This window comes from Vidua chalybeata, chromosome 12 (assembly GCF_026979565.1).
Source record: "Vidua chalybeata isolate OUT-0048 chromosome 12, bVidCha1 merged haplotype, whole genome shotgun sequence".
Lineage (NCBI taxonomy): Eukaryota > Metazoa > Chordata > Aves > Passeriformes > Viduidae > Vidua > Vidua chalybeata.
The window spans coordinates 11,160,079-11,178,453 of record NC_071541.1 but is presented as its reverse complement, the minus strand read 5'-3'; the positions used below and the strand labels follow the sequence as shown (position 1 = coordinate 11,178,453).

At 44.2% G+C, this 18,375-nt stretch overlaps 1 protein-coding gene across 2 annotated transcripts in view; it reads left to right on the top strand.

Moving 5' to 3' along the window:
- The window catches only part of CHCHD6 (coiled-coil-helix-coiled-coil-helix domain containing 6), a 108,967-nt gene extending 91,069 nt beyond the window's left edge, over positions 1–17,898 (top strand). For both annotated transcript variants that reach the window (XM_053953475.1, XM_053953476.1), the window contains exon 9: positions 17,347–17,898. In XM_053953475.1, the coding sequence (XP_053809450.1) occupies positions 17,347–17,370 (24 nt within the window). In that variant the 3' untranslated portion in view covers positions 17,371–17,898. The remainder of the gene's footprint in view (positions 1–17,346) is intronic.
- Positions 17,899–18,375: the final 477 nt, after the last annotated feature.

Below are 18,375 nucleotides of genomic sequence, written 5' to 3'. Positions count from 1 at the left end.
CGGAGCTGAAGGGTGCAGTCCATCTTCACTGACATGTGATGTGGACTTGTCTCAGCACAGCTCCTGGCAGTGCAGTGGAATCCACAGCCCACAGAGAAGGCTGCCAGTCTGCCCTGGGTGAGTGACCATGCTTAAACAAGTGTGAAGAATGAGTTACTCTGGATAAGTTGGATTTCATCTGTGCTCCCGTTGCTCAAAATTTGCTTCAGACAGAGCCAAACTTAGTTAAAGTTTTCTTTGGGTGCTGGCTGCTAACTGCTCCTGGAATACAACTGGCTGGGGTGTGGAATCAAGGATCTGGGTGATGGATATGCTGATCAGAAAGGAGACAACAGCCAAAGGAAGCAGGAGCTTTGCCAGAGCTACAGGAAATGCAGAGATTTGAGGGACAGAACAAGCTTTGTGCTTCTTTTGAGTTGTTTGGCACTGCAGGTTTTCATCAAAGGCAAAGGAAACAACAACTGTGTGGATTTCTCCTGGGAAGGCTGTTTTGACACCTTGTTGCAGCATCTTACATTTACTGAACTATGTAAAATGTTTCAGTTCTTCTTCGGTGCTTGTGTCTGTTGCCATTAGATTTATGACAGTTTTATTAAATAATCTAGCCAATATCATTGCAGATCTATTATTATACTGTTTTTTTTTCCTAATTGAATAATGAAAATTACTGATTTCTTTATTTGTGATGTATCGCTTCTCTTGCTAAATTCCACAGAATTTTTGAGAGCACCTTTATTTTAACTTCCTATTCAGCTAAGTCAAGCTCCTCTATCTCATTTCTATAAATACTAGAACAGAGAAGTATGTTCACTCACAAAAGGCAATTTAGTAAGTGAACTCCATTAGAAAATTTTCTTTTTCAGAGTCCTTGGTGGTCTTAAAAACAAACTGTAAGACCATCACAGGTTTGCAGTCATATGAAGTCAATTTAACCCTTGTGCTTAATAAAACTTTAAAAAAAGCAAATTGTAAAGGTTTGTTGTTATGACAAATGAAGGAGCAGTCCTTTATCCAAAGCCCTCTCCATAGGAACCGTACTGCCATTGGCACAGATCACTGTGATGGTTTGGAAGGGATCTGCTGAGCTGTGGCAGACCAAATGGGTGTTCTGGAAACTCTTGTCACCTCATGAGTGGGCAGTGTGGAGAAGTGAGGGAGCAGCAGCAGGGCAGGGAACGTTCCGGGGCTCTTTGCTCCGGCACGCCTCCGTGCACGCTCCGGCTGCAGCGTGAGCCTCCCAGTCACGAGCAAACCCTGCCCTTGCCAGGGCTGGTGCAGGGCCTGGCACAGTAAGTTCCCTGTCAGGATAAACCCTGGAGCCTGCACTATACAAGCTGTAAGAATATGATGGACCTTACGGAAAAATAAGTGTTGATTGTGTGGTTTTTAATTTTTTATTTCTGCTTATCATATGGCCATGAGAGACACAGCAGCTTCTTGTGCTTGGAAGGTTTCTTTAGAAATTTGAAGCAAGTGGGAGGAAGGGGTAACAAAGTCTATTCTGTTCCTCTAATTCAATCTCCCTATTTACAAGCCCAACTCGTCAATATGTTGTCACTGTTCTTTGCAGCAAGAGAAAGACTGAAGCCTTAGAACACTTCTGGAGAATATCTACAAATCCATGTGAATAGCCTAAAACATCATAATTCGTGTGGTTTCCATGGATGCCGACCATGCTGCAGTTAGGGCAGTTCTGGTGTGTTGCTCCAAATGCCTCAGCAATTTTACCAGGATGCAGTATTCTTGCCTGCTGGCCCTAGACTCTGGTAATGTTGCTGTCTGCTGTTAAATAGCTGTCTTGTGCCTGTGTGAAAGAAGGGATTCCTGCATGTGCAGCTTGAGGAAGTGGTAAAGACTTTTAAATTTTATTATGTACTATAAAATAATAATTGATGAAATGAAACTGTATAAAAAGATCAGGATTTTGATATCTTGTTTTGAGATGGTAAAATGCTTCTTTGGTGGCCTAGAGTTACTAAAGGTGTTGCTATCTAGATTTTCAGTTTGCCAATGCACAGTGTAAATGTGGATGGACAGTGCCTGGCTCTGGCTCTGTGTCAGTCATTCCCTAAATGCCTATTGGCACCTGAGTGACCAGCTCCTCCTGCTTAAAAGCAAGGCTGCATGGTTCTTCCATTTTTCTAAACCATTTGCTGTCTTTAATTGAGCACAGGGAGCCATTGTGTGCGTGGTGCTGCAGGATCCTTGTTGTGTAAGGGCATTGATAAATATGTATTGTGTTGTCAAGTGTTTGTAGCTACTCTGCAGGCAGTGGTGGAGGAGTGAGCTGCATACAGCTAAGAGTCCTTGTTTCTCTGGGGTCAGTAAAAACAAGATGGCAAGGGAATTGTGGGAAATGGAGCCAGGATAGCTGCCTTCAGCATCACCTGCTAATAAACCAGCTATTTATAGATCAGCTGAGGCTTTGTCAACTAGATTGTTAAATTAGTATTTACATACTGGCCTCATGGTCTTTCACAGAAAATGTCATTTGCATTAGTGCTTGGACGTAAGTGCAGCTTCCTGTGCTCCAGATACACGAGTGTGTTTGGTCACAGTCTGTGGCTTGCAGTGCGTGTGTGAAACCATTCCTGATAGATTCTTGCCTTGCAAATAAATCCTCTTCTCCCTGTAGCATGATTTTCCCATCTTTCTGTGCCTCTCATTTCTTGCAGAAAAGCTCACCTTTGTTCCCAAATGTCCGCAACTCATCATGAGGCTGATCTCGCTAGAGAGAGAGAGATGAGCAGCATTTCTGCATAGCAATTCCTAGTTAATCTCTGCCTCTCAGAGAGAGACTTGAATTGTTGATGGCTTGTGGGTAATTTAATAACTAGCAAACAAATAAGATGTGTAGATTGCAGCAACTTAGCCCAGATGCAAAATCCCCACACCTATTTGCATCTGTTTGAAAGAATTCTGTTATGAAGGTTTGCATTTTTACATTTTAGCACCGGTGAAACAGCATTGAGAAGAGTTGCTGCTCAGTGAAGCTGTGTTGATCACAGCAGGCTCCACACCTGGCTAAGCAGTTTCAATCCCCTGAGTGTGTGTCTGTGTGCCTTTCAAAAGGGAAGAGTAATCTACTTGCTAGACGTGTCTCTCATAGTCCTTGGACGACCTTGAACAGCCGTTTAACTTGTGTTTATTTGCCCATCTCCACCTGGGCAGATATTACTTCTGTGGTTTGGAGTGTGGAGGTTGAATGGATGTCTCAGCTTCGTTATGGATGAAAAGTGTTACTGAAATGTAAGGTATTCATACTATCTCTTCAGACAGCTGATCAGAGTTCAGATTCACCTTCCTGTCTTGCTGCTTCTTGCTTCAAAGCCATTTGGACACTTGGATTGTGCGGGAAGTCGGAAGGCAGTAATAGCAGGGCTGTGATGCAGACAGGTGTCACAGCCTTCGCTCAGATTCACTTCTTAGCACTCGCAGGGCTGTTGATAAGGTGCTGTTATGCTGGTATTGTGTTATTCTTAATCTATCTTTGGCCTGCAAAGGGTCCATCAGCATCAGTTTCTCTGACACCTCGGCAGGCTCTCTGGGCACCTCATTACTCTTTTCAAGAAGAGAGCATTGCAATCCCAATCCTGCATCCGCAGAGAGCAGAGCTCACCTGCCTGTGCCAGCCCAGTTACTGTAAGGTGAGAGCTCAGAATGAGGCTTGCAGTTTCTCTCACCGGGTACATAAAGCACATAATACCACAACAATAATACAGTATTTCCTGAAACCGTTCACCTTTTATTTATTCTGTTTAAGACAGCAAAGCCTTGGTTTCCTCCCCTTCAAATTCTTCTCTTGGCCCACAGGAGAGGGAGTGGGGCAGGCCAGCTGTGGCCACGGGTTTGGGAAACATGGAAGTTCCCTGGAGGTTCCTTGGTGCATCAATTTCAGTGACTTGGCTGTGCTTATTTCACCATTATCTTTCCATTTTAACTTTAATCCTTGCTGAAGGCAGCACCTGATTCTTACATTTTCTACTATTTTTTTTTCTGCCTTCTGCTGCTATTCAGGGGAGATGGGGGTTGGGATGTGGTATTCTGCAAAATGTCAAGGTCTCTTCCTGGAGAGCTGACAGCAAAGGTGTTTTATATGTACATGGGCTATCAGGATGAGACATTCCTACTCAGAAACATTGGCTGAGACAGACAGACATTCCTCCTGCCACAGAGAGACAGGCAGGCTCACTGTTGCCAAGCCTTGAAATATTTGGCATGTTTTCTATTGCCCTAGTTTTGTGGAGTTGTACCTGAAGTTTTTATAAGTACATGAGAATTTTAGTTCTGTGTTTTTACTGGAAAAAAAAAAAGAAAAAGGAAGGAATAAATAAAATATAATAAACTAACCCTCCTGGCCAGACAGAAGTGGTGAGAATGTGACTCAATTGCTTAAAACCAGGAGACAAATGAAATAACCCTAGTGTATTTCTAAATAGTTTCACAAGTAAGCCTTGTGGTTTTGTGGGACTTTCCTCTTAGGTTTTCAATATGTGAGGAGTCTGCAGCAGGGCTTGTTTTCTTGAGTGAAGGGATATTTTCAGCTCTCTAAGAGTTCACGCATCTACAGCGTCCCTGCAAGCAATACTGAGCTGACCAAAACAGTCTCCCTGAATTAGAAGAGCCCTGCATTTTTCAAATTTTCTTTGCATTCTAATTTGTGTTTTTTCAGTTGTTCTAGCTTTCAAGCCTTTCTTGCAAGCAGCAGGATCTTAAATTTCAAGTGGAAGCCAAGATTTCTTGTAAGAACGTGGTTCAGGGTAGTGGTGTTTTGACATATTCACAGTTATGTCATATATCATCACACCTTCCTATGAGCTGGCAACACCGTTTACACGGAGATGAACATAATTATTCACAGAGGGGCCCTGTTAGAGCTTCGGACTCCCTGGCTGATCTAGAGGAGACCAACTGGCTCTGCAGGTCTGTGTCTGTCTTTCATGGGCTCACAGCAACATGCAGCTGCCTGTGCACTTTCGTGTTGGTTCCCTAGGCCAGCGCCAAGGCACGTGCTCCTGCAATCACCAGTGAATTCAGAGGCTCCCACTCGCACCTCTGCGTCGCCTGAGTGGAGGGACACATGCAGCCAGGCTCCCACAACAGAAGGGTTTCCAATAAAGCTGAAACACAGAGTTATTGTTTGTCCAACCACTGGCAAATGCACAGAGCCATTGTGTGGGTCCTGAAAGCCTGGGCGCTTTATTCTCTGCAGACTGAATGGCAGCCGCGGGTAATAATAACACAAGATTAAAAAAGCCAACATTATAGGGGCATTTACAACCCGCTGAGAGAATGAAATCTCAGCAAGGCTGAGCTGTGTCTCCAGTGATCCTACGTTTTTACTGCTTGATAAGGAAATGATGGGCAGCTCTGGAGAAATGGCCACCACAGAGCAGATGAAGGGGGAGCAGGTTGGCTGTTTGAATGCTGCAGTAAGTAATGGCAAAGCTGTCTGTAAATCAAGTGACCGGCCTGTCCTTCCCTGTGCTGGGGTTGTGTGTGTGCAGGCACACTGTTTCCCTCCCACGCTGCCATCAGTGGCACCAGGATTGGTTTGCATAGGTCAGAGTCTTATGCTTGGAGGTCTTTGGTTAGCATCATCCAGGCTGGTGCTTTGGTAGCTGTTTGGTAGGTCCACTCAGGAGAATTTACATGTGAGAATGAGACTGACTGTGGAAAAGAGATGGTGGAATTAGCTTTCTGCCTGCAGGAGCAGACACTCTTTCTGTCAACTTAAATTTAGGGAGACAATAAATATTGAGCATCCTGAATGCAAGTTCCAGTTCTAAGTCACAGTAATGACAACTACCTGACACAATTTGAGTTCATCTGACACCTTCATACTTCATGTGAAGTTTTATTATTTTCAAAACAAAGAAACCCTACTCCACAAAAAAAAAAAAAAAAAAAAAAAAAAAAGAAAATTACCATTTTTAAGGAACAGCTACTTGTCTTAAAAATCAAGTCTTTAATTCAGTGTTGGTTTCAACAATTCTTTAACACAAATGTCTTATAAAGTTCTTTGTAAACAGCTTTATAAAACCCACTTTTCCCATGCACACATGGAAACTGTACTTGGTAAGTCAGAGACAGAGTACCAGCCTGTAGCAAGATGCTCTCAGGATATGCCCAGGCTGCAGAATAATGATGGCAAATTAAGCCAGCCCTAACCTTGCTAGCCTTGAGTATTACCAGCGGGCTAACCCTGACAGTGCTGAGCCACAGGAATTCGTACCCACCTGTTCAGACAGGTTGTGCAGGTCTCTGCTACTCAGCAGGTTTCTGAGGCAGCATCTTACATATGTGACCTTGCTCTTTGGCATTAATGATGCAGTGAGTGAAACGATGAGAGGTATTTTAAAGTAACAAAACATGGGTTTTGCTACATGGCTAGGGCAGGTGTGGTTTAATAACTGTACTTGTCCTTTCTAAAAACATTCTCATTTGTTCAAGTCTCTTGCTTTGCTCGTGCCAGGCAACAGCATGGAAATCCCTTGGCCCTGGGTGCTGTTTCTAGTGTGGGATATTATGGGGATTCAGGAATTCAGACTGCTTCATGGATTCATTTACTTGGATTAATGAATCTGTCTCTGCCTCTGTTTCCCCAAGAGTAATGTGAAGTTACTTATGTCAGAGGGATTTATGAGCTTTTTTCTATATTGGCCATCTTTCAGAGAGTGAAATTCAGCTCAGAGGGCTCTGCAGAAGGACGAAGTATTTGAGTTTATTCTCTTATAATCCTGGTTACAGAAAATTGGCAAGTTCCTGTTTAAAGTCTATTTAAACACCAAGTATAAGTACTCTTTGGGTTTTTTTGTCCTCTTTCTTTCTTCCTTCCTGTTGTTTTTTTTTTTTTTTCACTCTCTCTCCTTCCTTTACATTTTTGTTTTTATTTAAAATGTTCCCTTAGACTGCAAACTGTACAGGTTGTGACCTGAAGGCTCCTCTGTGCTGGCACAGATTTGCAGAAGGCAGCTGAGGGCTTGCTTTGTTTCCACAGGTTGCAAGTGTGAAATTAAATGTATGCTAGTGGTAAGGTCTTTGTGGGAAGAGAGTGTAAAGAGGTGTTGAGTGACAGTAGAAAAGAATGGTCTAGGAGCGGGGAAGAGAGGATGTAGCTTAAACTAAATATGATGCTTGCTTTTTTCCAGAACCTTTACAGAAGAAGCATGAATGTATTCTCAGTCCACAACTCCCTTGCCTCTTCCTCCCCTGCCCCCTTCCTTTTTTTCTCTCTCACCCTCTGGGGCTGCTGTTTTAGGATGAGTTGGTTCCAAACAGACAATACTTTCCAAGCAGATAAACGAACACCTAAGCAGCTGCACTGGTATCTATCATGAACAGACATGCTGTACAGTGAGGAAAATTACAAGATGGGACTGGCATCATTTGTCATATTATAAAAAAATACAAAGCTCCCCCTCCACTTGAGCAGCATCCACAAGACAATTGAACAACACACTTAAAAACTGTCACTTTCTTTTCCAGTCTCTGAATACATTTTCAAATGCTAACGTTAAACATTCCACCTTCAGGTCCTCTGTAAAGAATGTGTTTTAGACAGATGGAAGCAGGTCTCTCTGTCTTGACACTGATGCAGGACTATAAATTTGCAGAGGAGGCGATAGAAGATAATTATTTAGAAGGCTTTTGTGGCTTATTCCAGCATCTGGTATTCTACCAGGGTGTCCTTTGAAGAGGGATAGGGACAGGACGGAGCTAGAGAAATGCTGAGCTTGTTTTTCACTTGGTAAAAGTCTTTAATCTTGAAAGAAAGATTTGGAATTTACACAGGAGGAGACACTGAGAAATCAAAATGCATCTCCCAGTTGTTCACCATATTCCCTTCATTTGCTCAGACCCATGGTTCAGGTTGTAGGGCATTTTATCCCCTGGTCTCTTAATTGAACTGGTTGAGCTGGGTGCCAGTGGGCAGCTACTCAGAGCTGATCCCTGTTGCCTAGGGACTGACTGTGACAAGTGCCATGCTCAGGGTAGCTGAGCTTGCAGCTTCCCACAGGTGCTGCCTGGGTGTGCCTGTGGTTGGGCATCTCCATCTAATCTCACAACCCAATGTCTCCATGGCCTGTTACAGCCTCTCCATCCTGATCCATGGGTCATGCCCGGTGGGAGCACCCAGTGCTCTCCAACCCAGGCTGCAGATTCCCTACCCGGTGCTTCCCCCTCCGTGATCTCGTCAAAGGGGAGTGGCACAGTGAAATGTTTAGTGTTTCTTGACTTCTGAAACCTCTGTCCAAGAGGTGTGGCTCAGTCATTTGACTGTCTCAGTTCAAGTCATTAACATTTCAGAAGGGCTGTTAATTCTGTCTGGTTGCCTGAACTCGGTAGAAGATTGTCTAATTGGGGCTTGGTGAGGGCCAGCCAACCAGACTTTTCTTCCTTGAGATCTAATCAGATCTTGCAGCTCCTGGGACCAGATATTTCAAGATACTTGAAAATTGGCAAGAGTTAGACATATAATTAATTCTTTACAATCTGATACTCAAATTCTGTAAATGCTCAGTCAGCAATAAGCTTCTGGTGCAGGAGAGTTCAGTGCTGAGTCAAACAGGCTGATTCTGCTGAAATCATTTCAGTTTCTCATTTGTACCTGGGTAGGGGAAGGTAGTCTTTCAAAATAATTTTTTTCCTCTTTTTAATTTTACCTGTAAGTGCCCCTAGTCTTTGGGAGGTGTTTCACAAAACCAGGTAGGAGTCAAATCTCCTATCTATCTGCAAACAAACCTGAGAATTTCCAGTTTTCTCTTGACTCTATCATTGCTGATTTTTGCCTCTTCAGCCAGAAGAAAAGGAGAGCGACATCTACACCCGTGCGGGTGAGATGAATACAGCTATCACACAAATAAAATTACTGGCTGCCGAGTAGCAACAGCTTAATGAAAATGTGAAGTGTTAAACAAATAAAGCCAGTCAAGCTCATAATACTTCTGTGTGGAATTTTACCGTATCACTGAACAAAAATAGAATTAGGCATAGAAAAAGGATATCTGGAGAAGTCTCTGCCTGCCTCTGTTCTTGGTGTATGAAGCCAGACTAGACAGGGTTGAGCCATACTTTAAATGCAGGTATGATACCCTGACCCAAAGAGGAATTCTCTTTATCCAGAGCAGGAGCCTGCTAAAGCAAGACAGGAAGGAGCAAGTTAAAGCACCAGATTTCCTCTGAAACCTAAATGCAAATTGTACAGAGGAATGGATCCCTTGAGAACTGAATTTTTGCATTTCTTTAGCATCTTCTCTTGGTGAATAATTATCATACCTCTGTGTGGTTGGTAAGTGGCATTACTCTTAGGTACAGAAAGGGAAACTGAGATGGGGATTTATTTCAGCTGCTGGAAGAAGTTGGGAGATCACTGACAGTAGAGCCTAGGACTGGCTTATGCACTCCAGGCAGTGCTCACTCTCCTGGAGTGCACAGAAAAATTGCAGGGTTTAGTAACACTGGTAAGCACCTGTGAAATCCCCAGTCTGAGAATTTAACAACCACCACTGAGGTCCCATCTCAGAGGCACAGACAGTGCCATACCTGAGGTGAAGGGTTTTCAGCTGTTCTTTGCAGTCTACCCAAGGACTGGACTTTCCTGTGCTTCCATCTTCATGAAAATTTCTGGAGTTAAAGACATGCTCATTAGAACTAGTGCAGGTTAGTAATACATCCTGGGATGAGTACTGGAAAGACAAAATGCAGTATGTAAATCTGGAATCAGCTTGTGAAGAAGCCCTGCAGCCAAAGAGCTGCTATATTTGCCTCCAAACAAAATTACATCCTTTTTCCCTGGCTTCTCCCATCTGTCTGTGTGGGGCTGTGAACAGTCAGTGGATGGGATGGGATGGGATGATCCCTAGGATTTGGGAGGACAACTAGGGCTACTCCTTCTACCTCCTGTCTCTCTCTTCCTCCACCTGTTCCCTGATGGCATTTCTTCACAAATAAAGCACATCTCAGCTGGGCTTGGTCTCAGGTTGTGTGGAGTCACTGGTGTATTGAAGGTTTTGTGTCTAGGTCACGCGGAGCTTTAATACACTGAGGAATTAGAAATGTTTTAGGAGTTTAAATTCTAAGCGCCTTTACTTTTCTGGGTGACCTTGTGAAACTTCCTTGCACCAGACCTGTATCTTGCCATCCTGCTGCCTTTATCTAATTTGTTTTCTTGTGTATGTTACTGACATCCAGTGAAGTGTAATTTGTTTGAGAAGTGGCACTTATAACAAGGATGCTGCTAGTAATCCCTGCATTGAATCCCTATATACACAATGTTCCAGGAATAATTAAAGTCACAAACTTCAATTTTGAGGGATGCACAAGGGAAACCTATCCTGAAATGAGGCTTCCATATCTGACTTTTCTACTTCCAGTGCTTTTTAGCACTGTAGGATTTGCAATTTTTGTTCCAGGACTGAAGTAGATTTAAGAGGAAGTCTGACATCCTGAATTTACACATCCTAACAACAGTGTTCATCAGTCAGTCTTCTTACCATGTCCTTTCTCTAACCCTTCTCTCTATTAATTTTCCTCAATAGTCTGCAGGGATCATTTGCCAGCCTGATTCAAATTCCTGCACTTCCCTGGCATCTTGTTTTATAACATCTTGCATCATGTACTTTCCATTTCTGTAATCCATTTAATCCAGGATACTGAGATGGCTTTGCAGGTATTTATTGCATTTCTTTGTTCCTCGTGTAAGGAGGTAACAGGTCATTTATACAACTTAATCCAAAGTCTCTTGGCTTCTGGGGTTATTTTTCCTTTTATTTTCCCACTGATTATTCTGGAGGCTGGTAGCAAGAGCAGGAAAGACAGTATGGAGAAGTTGCCAATATTTGTGTCTACTGTTTCATTACGCTGTGCCCAGAGCATGGCTTACCTGTTCAGCAGTTAAACCCCTGCAGCCAATGTCCCCCAGCAAATAATGTTACTGTTGTCTCTCCTTAATTTTTGGAAGTGTTGGGCTTAGGGTTTGAAATAATGAAATACTGTTGCATCAGTAAGTGGTTTTCCATTCCTTTTGGCTCTGGAAGCGGATATTCACAGTTGGGTGAAGTTCATTTTAATCCTCACAAAACCAGAGCTGGATTTGTACAAGTTGTCATTGTTCTGCTTTAGAAACATACTGTGCCTTCTGGATCCCTTTATCCCTCCCAGGGGCTAATCCACAAGCTTGGAAAACACTTGGGGTGACTCTAGTTGCAGGATGGAGTGGTATCCAGTGTTACCTCCTTTGCCTCCTGCATTGCCTTCTACCACTCAGTCCAGAAAGGCACAGTAGTGTTTGGAGCATGCAGTTTCTGATGTGTACAGATAGTGGGATGTAATTACCTTCCTCTGAGATACAGTCATTACACTGGCTGTAAAGAGAGAGGGTCACAATCCTAATGGGAAATGATTTTAAAGCAATCTTGACCAAGTCTAGTGGAGCCATTTCAGAGCACTTAAAACTCAGCCAGTCCTTCATGACACTTGTGATATGTCCACTTCATGTAGCGAGAGGCATTGGGATTTACACTTGTTGAGGGATAAAGAAAATCCATGATAAACTGCAGCACTGGCTTTGGGCAAACATTGTGTGCTGCCACGGGGGAGAGGCGCAGACAGAGCCGGGCTTGATTATTATTGTTCTTGATACTGATTTGGAAAAACGCAAGGCTCTCACAGAAGCAATAAGCCAGTAGTCATGGAATCTGCCACCTTGGGCTTCCTGTGTGACAGGAGCTGCTCCTCTGTCCCCAGGCTTGATTCCTGCAGAGGATTGTTCCCATTTCCCAAGCAGGTAGCTGGGCAGATAGAGACACAGTCCCCAGATCAGAGCCAGATCACTGGTGGGTGCACTGTTGGTTTACCTGGGAAATTCAGGCTTCAAAAATGTTCTGTCTTACAAGGCAAATTTGGTCAGAGGTTGTTTAATAGCAAATAGTAGTTTGTGTTATGTTAGAGAAAGACAGGCTTCAGCGTGCTTTGGTGCGTGCTGGGGTTGTGCGCAGTAGCAAGGTGAGGAGAAAGATTTCAGCAGAGCTGATGGAAGGTGGCAGTCAGCAGTTGTAGGTCATATTGAGGGGCTCTGGCAGGTCTGTTGGGATCAGCCCAGGACGAAAAAGCAAACACCACTTCACATAAGCAATTTTCTGTATCTCAGTCCTTTACAGAAGCACAATAGCCAAAGCCGTGCAGGTTAGCAAAGCTCTAAGCTGGTACCTGGGAGAGCAAGAATAACTAGTAGTGAAATGCTCTATGTCTGATTTTCATCATTTGAGCTCCTCTGTAATGTTATTGGAAAACAAAAATTGTTTAAATAATGGAACAGACCCGATGAAATTGTGCAGTGATGCAGAAGGGGTTGAGGAAGGGTTATTCCTTTCTTTCCATTACTTTTCTCCTCCTGCCTTGCCTCCCAAACGTGGGTGGAATCTACATGTCAGGCGCTAGCGACATCAGCCTGGCCCGGTGGCTTTTCTTAATGGCAAGAACGAGATTAAATGCAATTAACATCGATTGAGCAAAAACTGCCCTCGGTTTGTATGTGGATTAATTAACAGTCATCCTTTCAGCAGCAGCCCTTTGCAGAGCCGTGTTTGTTCCTCCTGGCCCCGCTCTTTTCTAGCACATGTCCAAAATCAAAAGCACTGAGCTTGTTCCCTACTGCGACGTCTGGGGTTACCAGCTCAGCAGGGAGGTGCAGCTCCCCAACCAGGATGATTTTTTGTGCAGTCTGCTGACTGCAGAGCTGCTCAGTCAGTGGCAAAATATTTCCTGTTAAGCAAGGCTAATGACGGGAGCTCTCTGCGAGTTAGAACAATGATCAGAACAACTGTCTGGAGGAAATCAATGTTATAATGCATGAACAAACAGGTGAGTCTCAGAACAGCTGGAGATTAGTTGTGCTGGTAAATAACTTTGTATTCGGGTGATGCAGAGCAATGGGGAGGTGTCAAGGCAGAGCAAAGCAAGCAGTGGGCTCTTGTGAGCTGAAGGAGAGGGAGGAGGAAACCAGAAAGACTCTTTCTGTTCCTAGCACTCTGTTGGTGGGGTGTGTAGACCAGGACACTTCCACGTGAAAGCACTTTCCAGGGTGTTCTGACAATGTGTCTGGTGAGTTTTCTGAAAAGCGTCTTTTCTGCTGTCAAGCCAACTTTGAAGACACCATCTGGGGAAGTAGCCAAGAAGTCACTGGGTGAACTTCCCTGCTTTGCAAAACTATTAACACCAGTACAGAGAAGAGGGAAAACAAAACTCCCTTCATAGCTTTTTGAATTAATGTTTTTTGTTGCTGCCAGGCATGCTCCTGGCCCTCCTTATTCCAGTCCCAAGGACAGCAACTGTTGGACTCCTGAAGGATGAGAGAGACAGAAAGGCTTTTCTGTGCAATAACTATATGGCACAGAAGTGCTGTGATCCATTAGTCAGCACAGCTGCTCCACAAAATAGCCAATACTCTGAGTGTAACAGAACAAATTGCACATAACCAAAAAATACCTACAGCATACATCAAACCAAAGTGACTCAAATGTCCCTTGCAGCGCTTTGGGGTGCTAATAGCCCTGCAACAAATGCCTCATGCAGTGTAAAGGCCTTGAACACCCATCTTAGGGCAGGTCAGGAGTTTTGTATTTTGTTTGTGCCTCTTTCCACACTAACTGAGATGAAAAAGTTGTGCGGTCACGTTGCTGAGGTCTGCTGTGTGCCAACAGGTATTGTGATGTTGAGAGCTGCCTGCACACGGCAGGAACTATGGAGATTAATTTCTACTTTGTCACTGACACTCCAAATGCACCAAGTCATTTATCATGAGGATCTGCTTTCTGATTTCTTCATAGCTACACAGTGCCCATATGTGTGAGTGCTGTGGTGCGACTGCTTAAAGGGCTGTTAAAACAAAGGCAAGGCACATGGTGGAGGGAACTTGCAGGGTTTACCCTGTGAGACTAACGGTTGGTTAAATAAATATGTCTTAACACAGCTGAGGCTTGGCAAACAGCGTCTCTGGCAAACACAGAGAGGAAGTTCTTCAGGGTCTGGCTTTTCAAGGAGGGAGATTCCTCTGCTGGCTGAGAGCCTCCAGCAAGGCCGAGAGCTGAGGCACAGAGCTGGCCAGCGACTGGGGGAGGTGGAGAGGATGCTGCAGATCCACCAGGCAGCCCCAAGCTTCTGCACTGGGATGCAGACTGAGAAAGAAGGAACAGGACAGAAGAACAGGTGCATCAGAAAATCTTGCTGAAGCTTGCTCGCCCCAGTGCTGGGTACCAGGGCCTCAGCTCTGTTAGAGGACAAGAACTGTGTTTGGCATTACTGGACTCCCTTCTCAGCGGGAGTGAGATTTGTGGAGCAGATCTACTTGCAGAGCTCAGCCCTTTCTCCTCACTCAACTGGAACCAGAACTGGAAAGCTACTGGCTTTCCCTCAGGGGCTGCAAAGTGGCAGGCTCTGTCAGCTAAGCAGCCTGCTTTGACTGCAGTTAGTCCCTGAGCAGGGTGCCACAGTGGTGGAAGAACATGAGTTAGTGGCTCGAAGGTCCCATTTGCTGTGAGAGGTATGGAAGAAAACAAGTGCTGTATGCCTTCCAGCTGGACTTGCTGTCAGGACTGAACAGATTGCCATTCCTATTTGTGCTGATGAGGAATTAGCCTTTGTATGGACACTATTTTCATATGTAGAGGCGCTGGGCTGGAGCTCATCAAGACTGGAACCTGGTCTCTACCTGGATTGCCTTGGCAGTGGCATTAAAAATAACCTGCCCTCCCTATGCAAGAAGGGCACTGTCCCCTCTCATCAGACTGAGGGTGTGATGCACTCTCCAAGGCTGTTCATCTCTGACTTCTTGTTCTGCTAAGACTGCAATGGAGACCAGCTAATGCCAATTCTGGGGCATTTTGAGGAGGCACAAAAATCTTTTCAGTCTGAGCCTCAACTCCATTAATTGGCAGTATCCTGTCTGGTGAGAACAGCGATTGCAGTCTGCCTGGGCTTGTTGCCTATGCACCTTGTCTGGTGCATTTGCAATGATAAGGGCATGGAGAAGAGGTAAAGCTTCTCCTTCCCTTTCCCAGCTCCTTCTGCTCAAGGTAAGTGCTGTAGCAACCTGGTAGCATCTTGCAGAGAGGATTCCAGGTTGGAAGAAAATGAAGGGGTGCCAAGTCTGCACTGGCATGGTTGCAAAGCTAGGTGAGCAAAGAGTGGGTTTAGTCTCAGAGCTATGGTGTCCCTCAGTTCTGGGTCCTGGCTCACTGTGCAAAGGATTTTGAGGAGGTTTAGTCATCCAGGGTAAGATGGAACCTGATGTTTTTGCACAAGGAATGTTTGTGAGCCTCCAGCTCAATGCATACCTGGTATGTGGGTAGGTTAGGCTGGAAAGAATTCATTGAGGTTAAGAACTGGCTGTTTTCATTTTCTCCTGAAATAAGTTAAAATATCATAGAAGCATATAATGGTTTTATCTGGAAGGAACCTTAAAGATCATCTATTTCCAGCTGCCCTGCCATGGGTAGAGACACCTGCAACTAGATGAAGTTGAAATATGTAGTTATGATTTTGAACATGAAATTTTGTAACTGTGATATTCTTCAAAAGTGTTTAAAAAGAGAGGTTTTACTGTCTTCCAGAAGGGTTAACCACAGAGTAGGCACAGAAGTGATTTTGGTTTGTTTTCTTTTTTTTTTTTCACAAAATGTAGCATTCCTGGACACTTTACTGAACTGTTACAATGTGAATACAGCAAATTACTTCATTGCAAAATTGATTGTGAGTTGTTACTGCTTCATTCATTGCAATTTCAGTGAGTGCTATTGGAGTTTTAAAAATATATTGGTCTGTGCACAACTTTTAAGTCACTAATGATGAGAAAAATTACCTGGGAAATTAGAGTCAGTGGAGTATTATTGATGGTTCATTTGTCAGATTTCTGTATAACCTTTGTCTAAATAATTTGGTGTACAATTTTCTCTTTATTCTAGAGTTCTTTGAAGTTTTTCCAATTCATTGTTGTCAGACATGGGGCTGTCTTTAGAGATTCAAGGCCAGCATATTCACTCTACATTGGCCATGTATCAGCCAATATCAGCCTGCTGTGCAGAAGCAGCCCAAATGACATCCTCACCTTCTGACAGACAGTGCCAAGTGTGCTAGCATCATTATTTTGTGATGTTTTCCATTCTGATTCACACTGAAGAAAGCACAGCTCCTCTCCTCAGAAAGGCAAATATCTGGAGAGTAGAACTGAGCTCAAACACAGCCCTAATAAAAATGGGCAATGAGACTGTATGCAGTGAAGTGTTCACTTGTCTTTCTCTAGCTGGCATTAGCTGAGTCCTCTTAACATGGATCAGTACTGTCTGCTCTGCAACAGGGACCTGCACATATCCAGAGCATGAGAAAGAAGTAGCCTCTGTGGATGGGCTTACCCTCTGTGTTCCTGCTGTTCCTGGAGCACTGACACAACCATGCCACTGCTGCTGCAGGAGAGCTGATTGCCCACATTGGGAAGGGGGATCCAGCACGGATTTATCAGATCCTCAGAGGGAGGGGTGTTACAGCTGGTGTCATGTGTTCTCATCCAGTGCTGATGGCATTGTTGGTTCAATTTCTTTGACTTTATAGATAAGATAAAAATAGGAAGAGACCACAGCAGACTTTGCAATCTCCATCCTAAAAAGGTTGGAAGCTTTCTGTCTTACAATAACCCTCAGAAGCTCATAACCCATATGCAGATACCTGCAGGATCCGAGGAGGTACCACTTAGTAGGTTTCTGTGGGGACAAAGCAGATGTGATTTTGCTTTGACTTTTAGGAGGGCTTGGGTCTTAATAGGATAAAAGCTGTCAGATATGTCAGGAGTTAGGGTGGTCTCTGAGGCCCCATCTTTCTTCTTCTCACTTCTCTGGTGCTCTTATATTGATCCTGTTCCAGAATGAGCACATGGGGGGAGTTTGTGTGTGTGTGTGTGTGTGTGTGTGTGTGTGTTTGATGGCAGCTTATCAAAGTGCTTCTATGTCCTCCTATGCTGAGGCAGGACTTAGTGTCTGCTCCAAGGCTTACCTGGAGCCACAGCTGTTCTCTCCCACTGTAGGCCAGTAGATTTACAATCCTGATTGTTGCAACTGACCATGTGCTCTTAATCACATAATCAGCCTTATGTTTGGTATCATGAGCTGCTTTCTTGCTTCCACAGTCCTCTCCCCTTGAATATCTTGTGTTTTACAGTAGTTGAAACCTGAAGATTTTTCTGATGTTGCTACACCCTGCCAGTGCTACTCTTTCATTTCTGAAGTTAACATTCCCATGTCAACAAGCTGCATAATTAGCTTACTGCCTTTTTCTTTTGTCTCCTTTTTTCTCCAGGAGCTGTTAGTTAATTCTGGGTAAACATCATCCGCCAAAGAGCAGAGGACAGGGACCACAGATGCCCTTGGAAGCCCCAGCATCCTTCTGGACAGACACTGACCAAAACCGGTGCCTTCTGCCCTCAATGACCAAGACAATACAATATGATTCCTCTTCTAACTGCCTGCATGTATCAGTCTCGGTGGACATTCCTGGGGTTGGGAGAAGGGTCCCAGGAGCGGGGGATGCTATAGTTTCTTTTTATTGTTTTGCAATGTAAAGGATTGTGTTGACCCCAGGTGCTTCCAGCATAGCTCATAGCTTAGGGTCTTGCTCCAACACAAGTCTGGTTCACCCAGTTCTAACTTTGGTTTCACCAACCTACACCTGAGTTTCAAGAGCTGTTGCCTCTGTTTGTTTGCTCTGGAGAAAGGGGTCCAAAGTATTTGGAAGTAACCCTGAGTAGCTTGTTAGGATTAACTGTTCCTAGCATGCTCCCATTGGTTACACCAGCAGGCACATTCCTTCCCTTCCAAGGTTCCTTCCTAAACAATAAAGTGTTTAACAGTCGCTGTTTGCTGTGAGATACTTTCAGTCCCATGAGTTTGTAAACTGCTGTTTTCTGCCTATTGCCGATGCCAACAAAAACTTCAAATGAGTGTGAGGAATAGCAGTATTTCAAGTCACAGTTTATAAATCACAAAACTTGTTTGTTTTGGTCCCAGAATGGCTGGCTTATTTGAAAATACTTGGTTACAGAGTCCTGGCTGAAGGGAACTGGTGGTGGGGAATCATACTGGAAAAACCTTTGCCTGCTGGCTGCAGGGCCCAAATTACCCTTCTTTTCACAAGCTCTTGTGTGCAGTTCCTGCTGTGTCTGCCATAAGCCACTGTCCCTTTCATCCTTGTGCTCTGTGTTGAGCCCTCTCCTTGCTTCGTGAGGAATGGAGGAAGCTGGATGCATCTGGAATCTTACTCTCCTAGAGGTAGGTGTGGCAGAATTGCAAAAGGCCTGTCAGCAAACCAGGGGAGCAGGTCTAGTTTGGT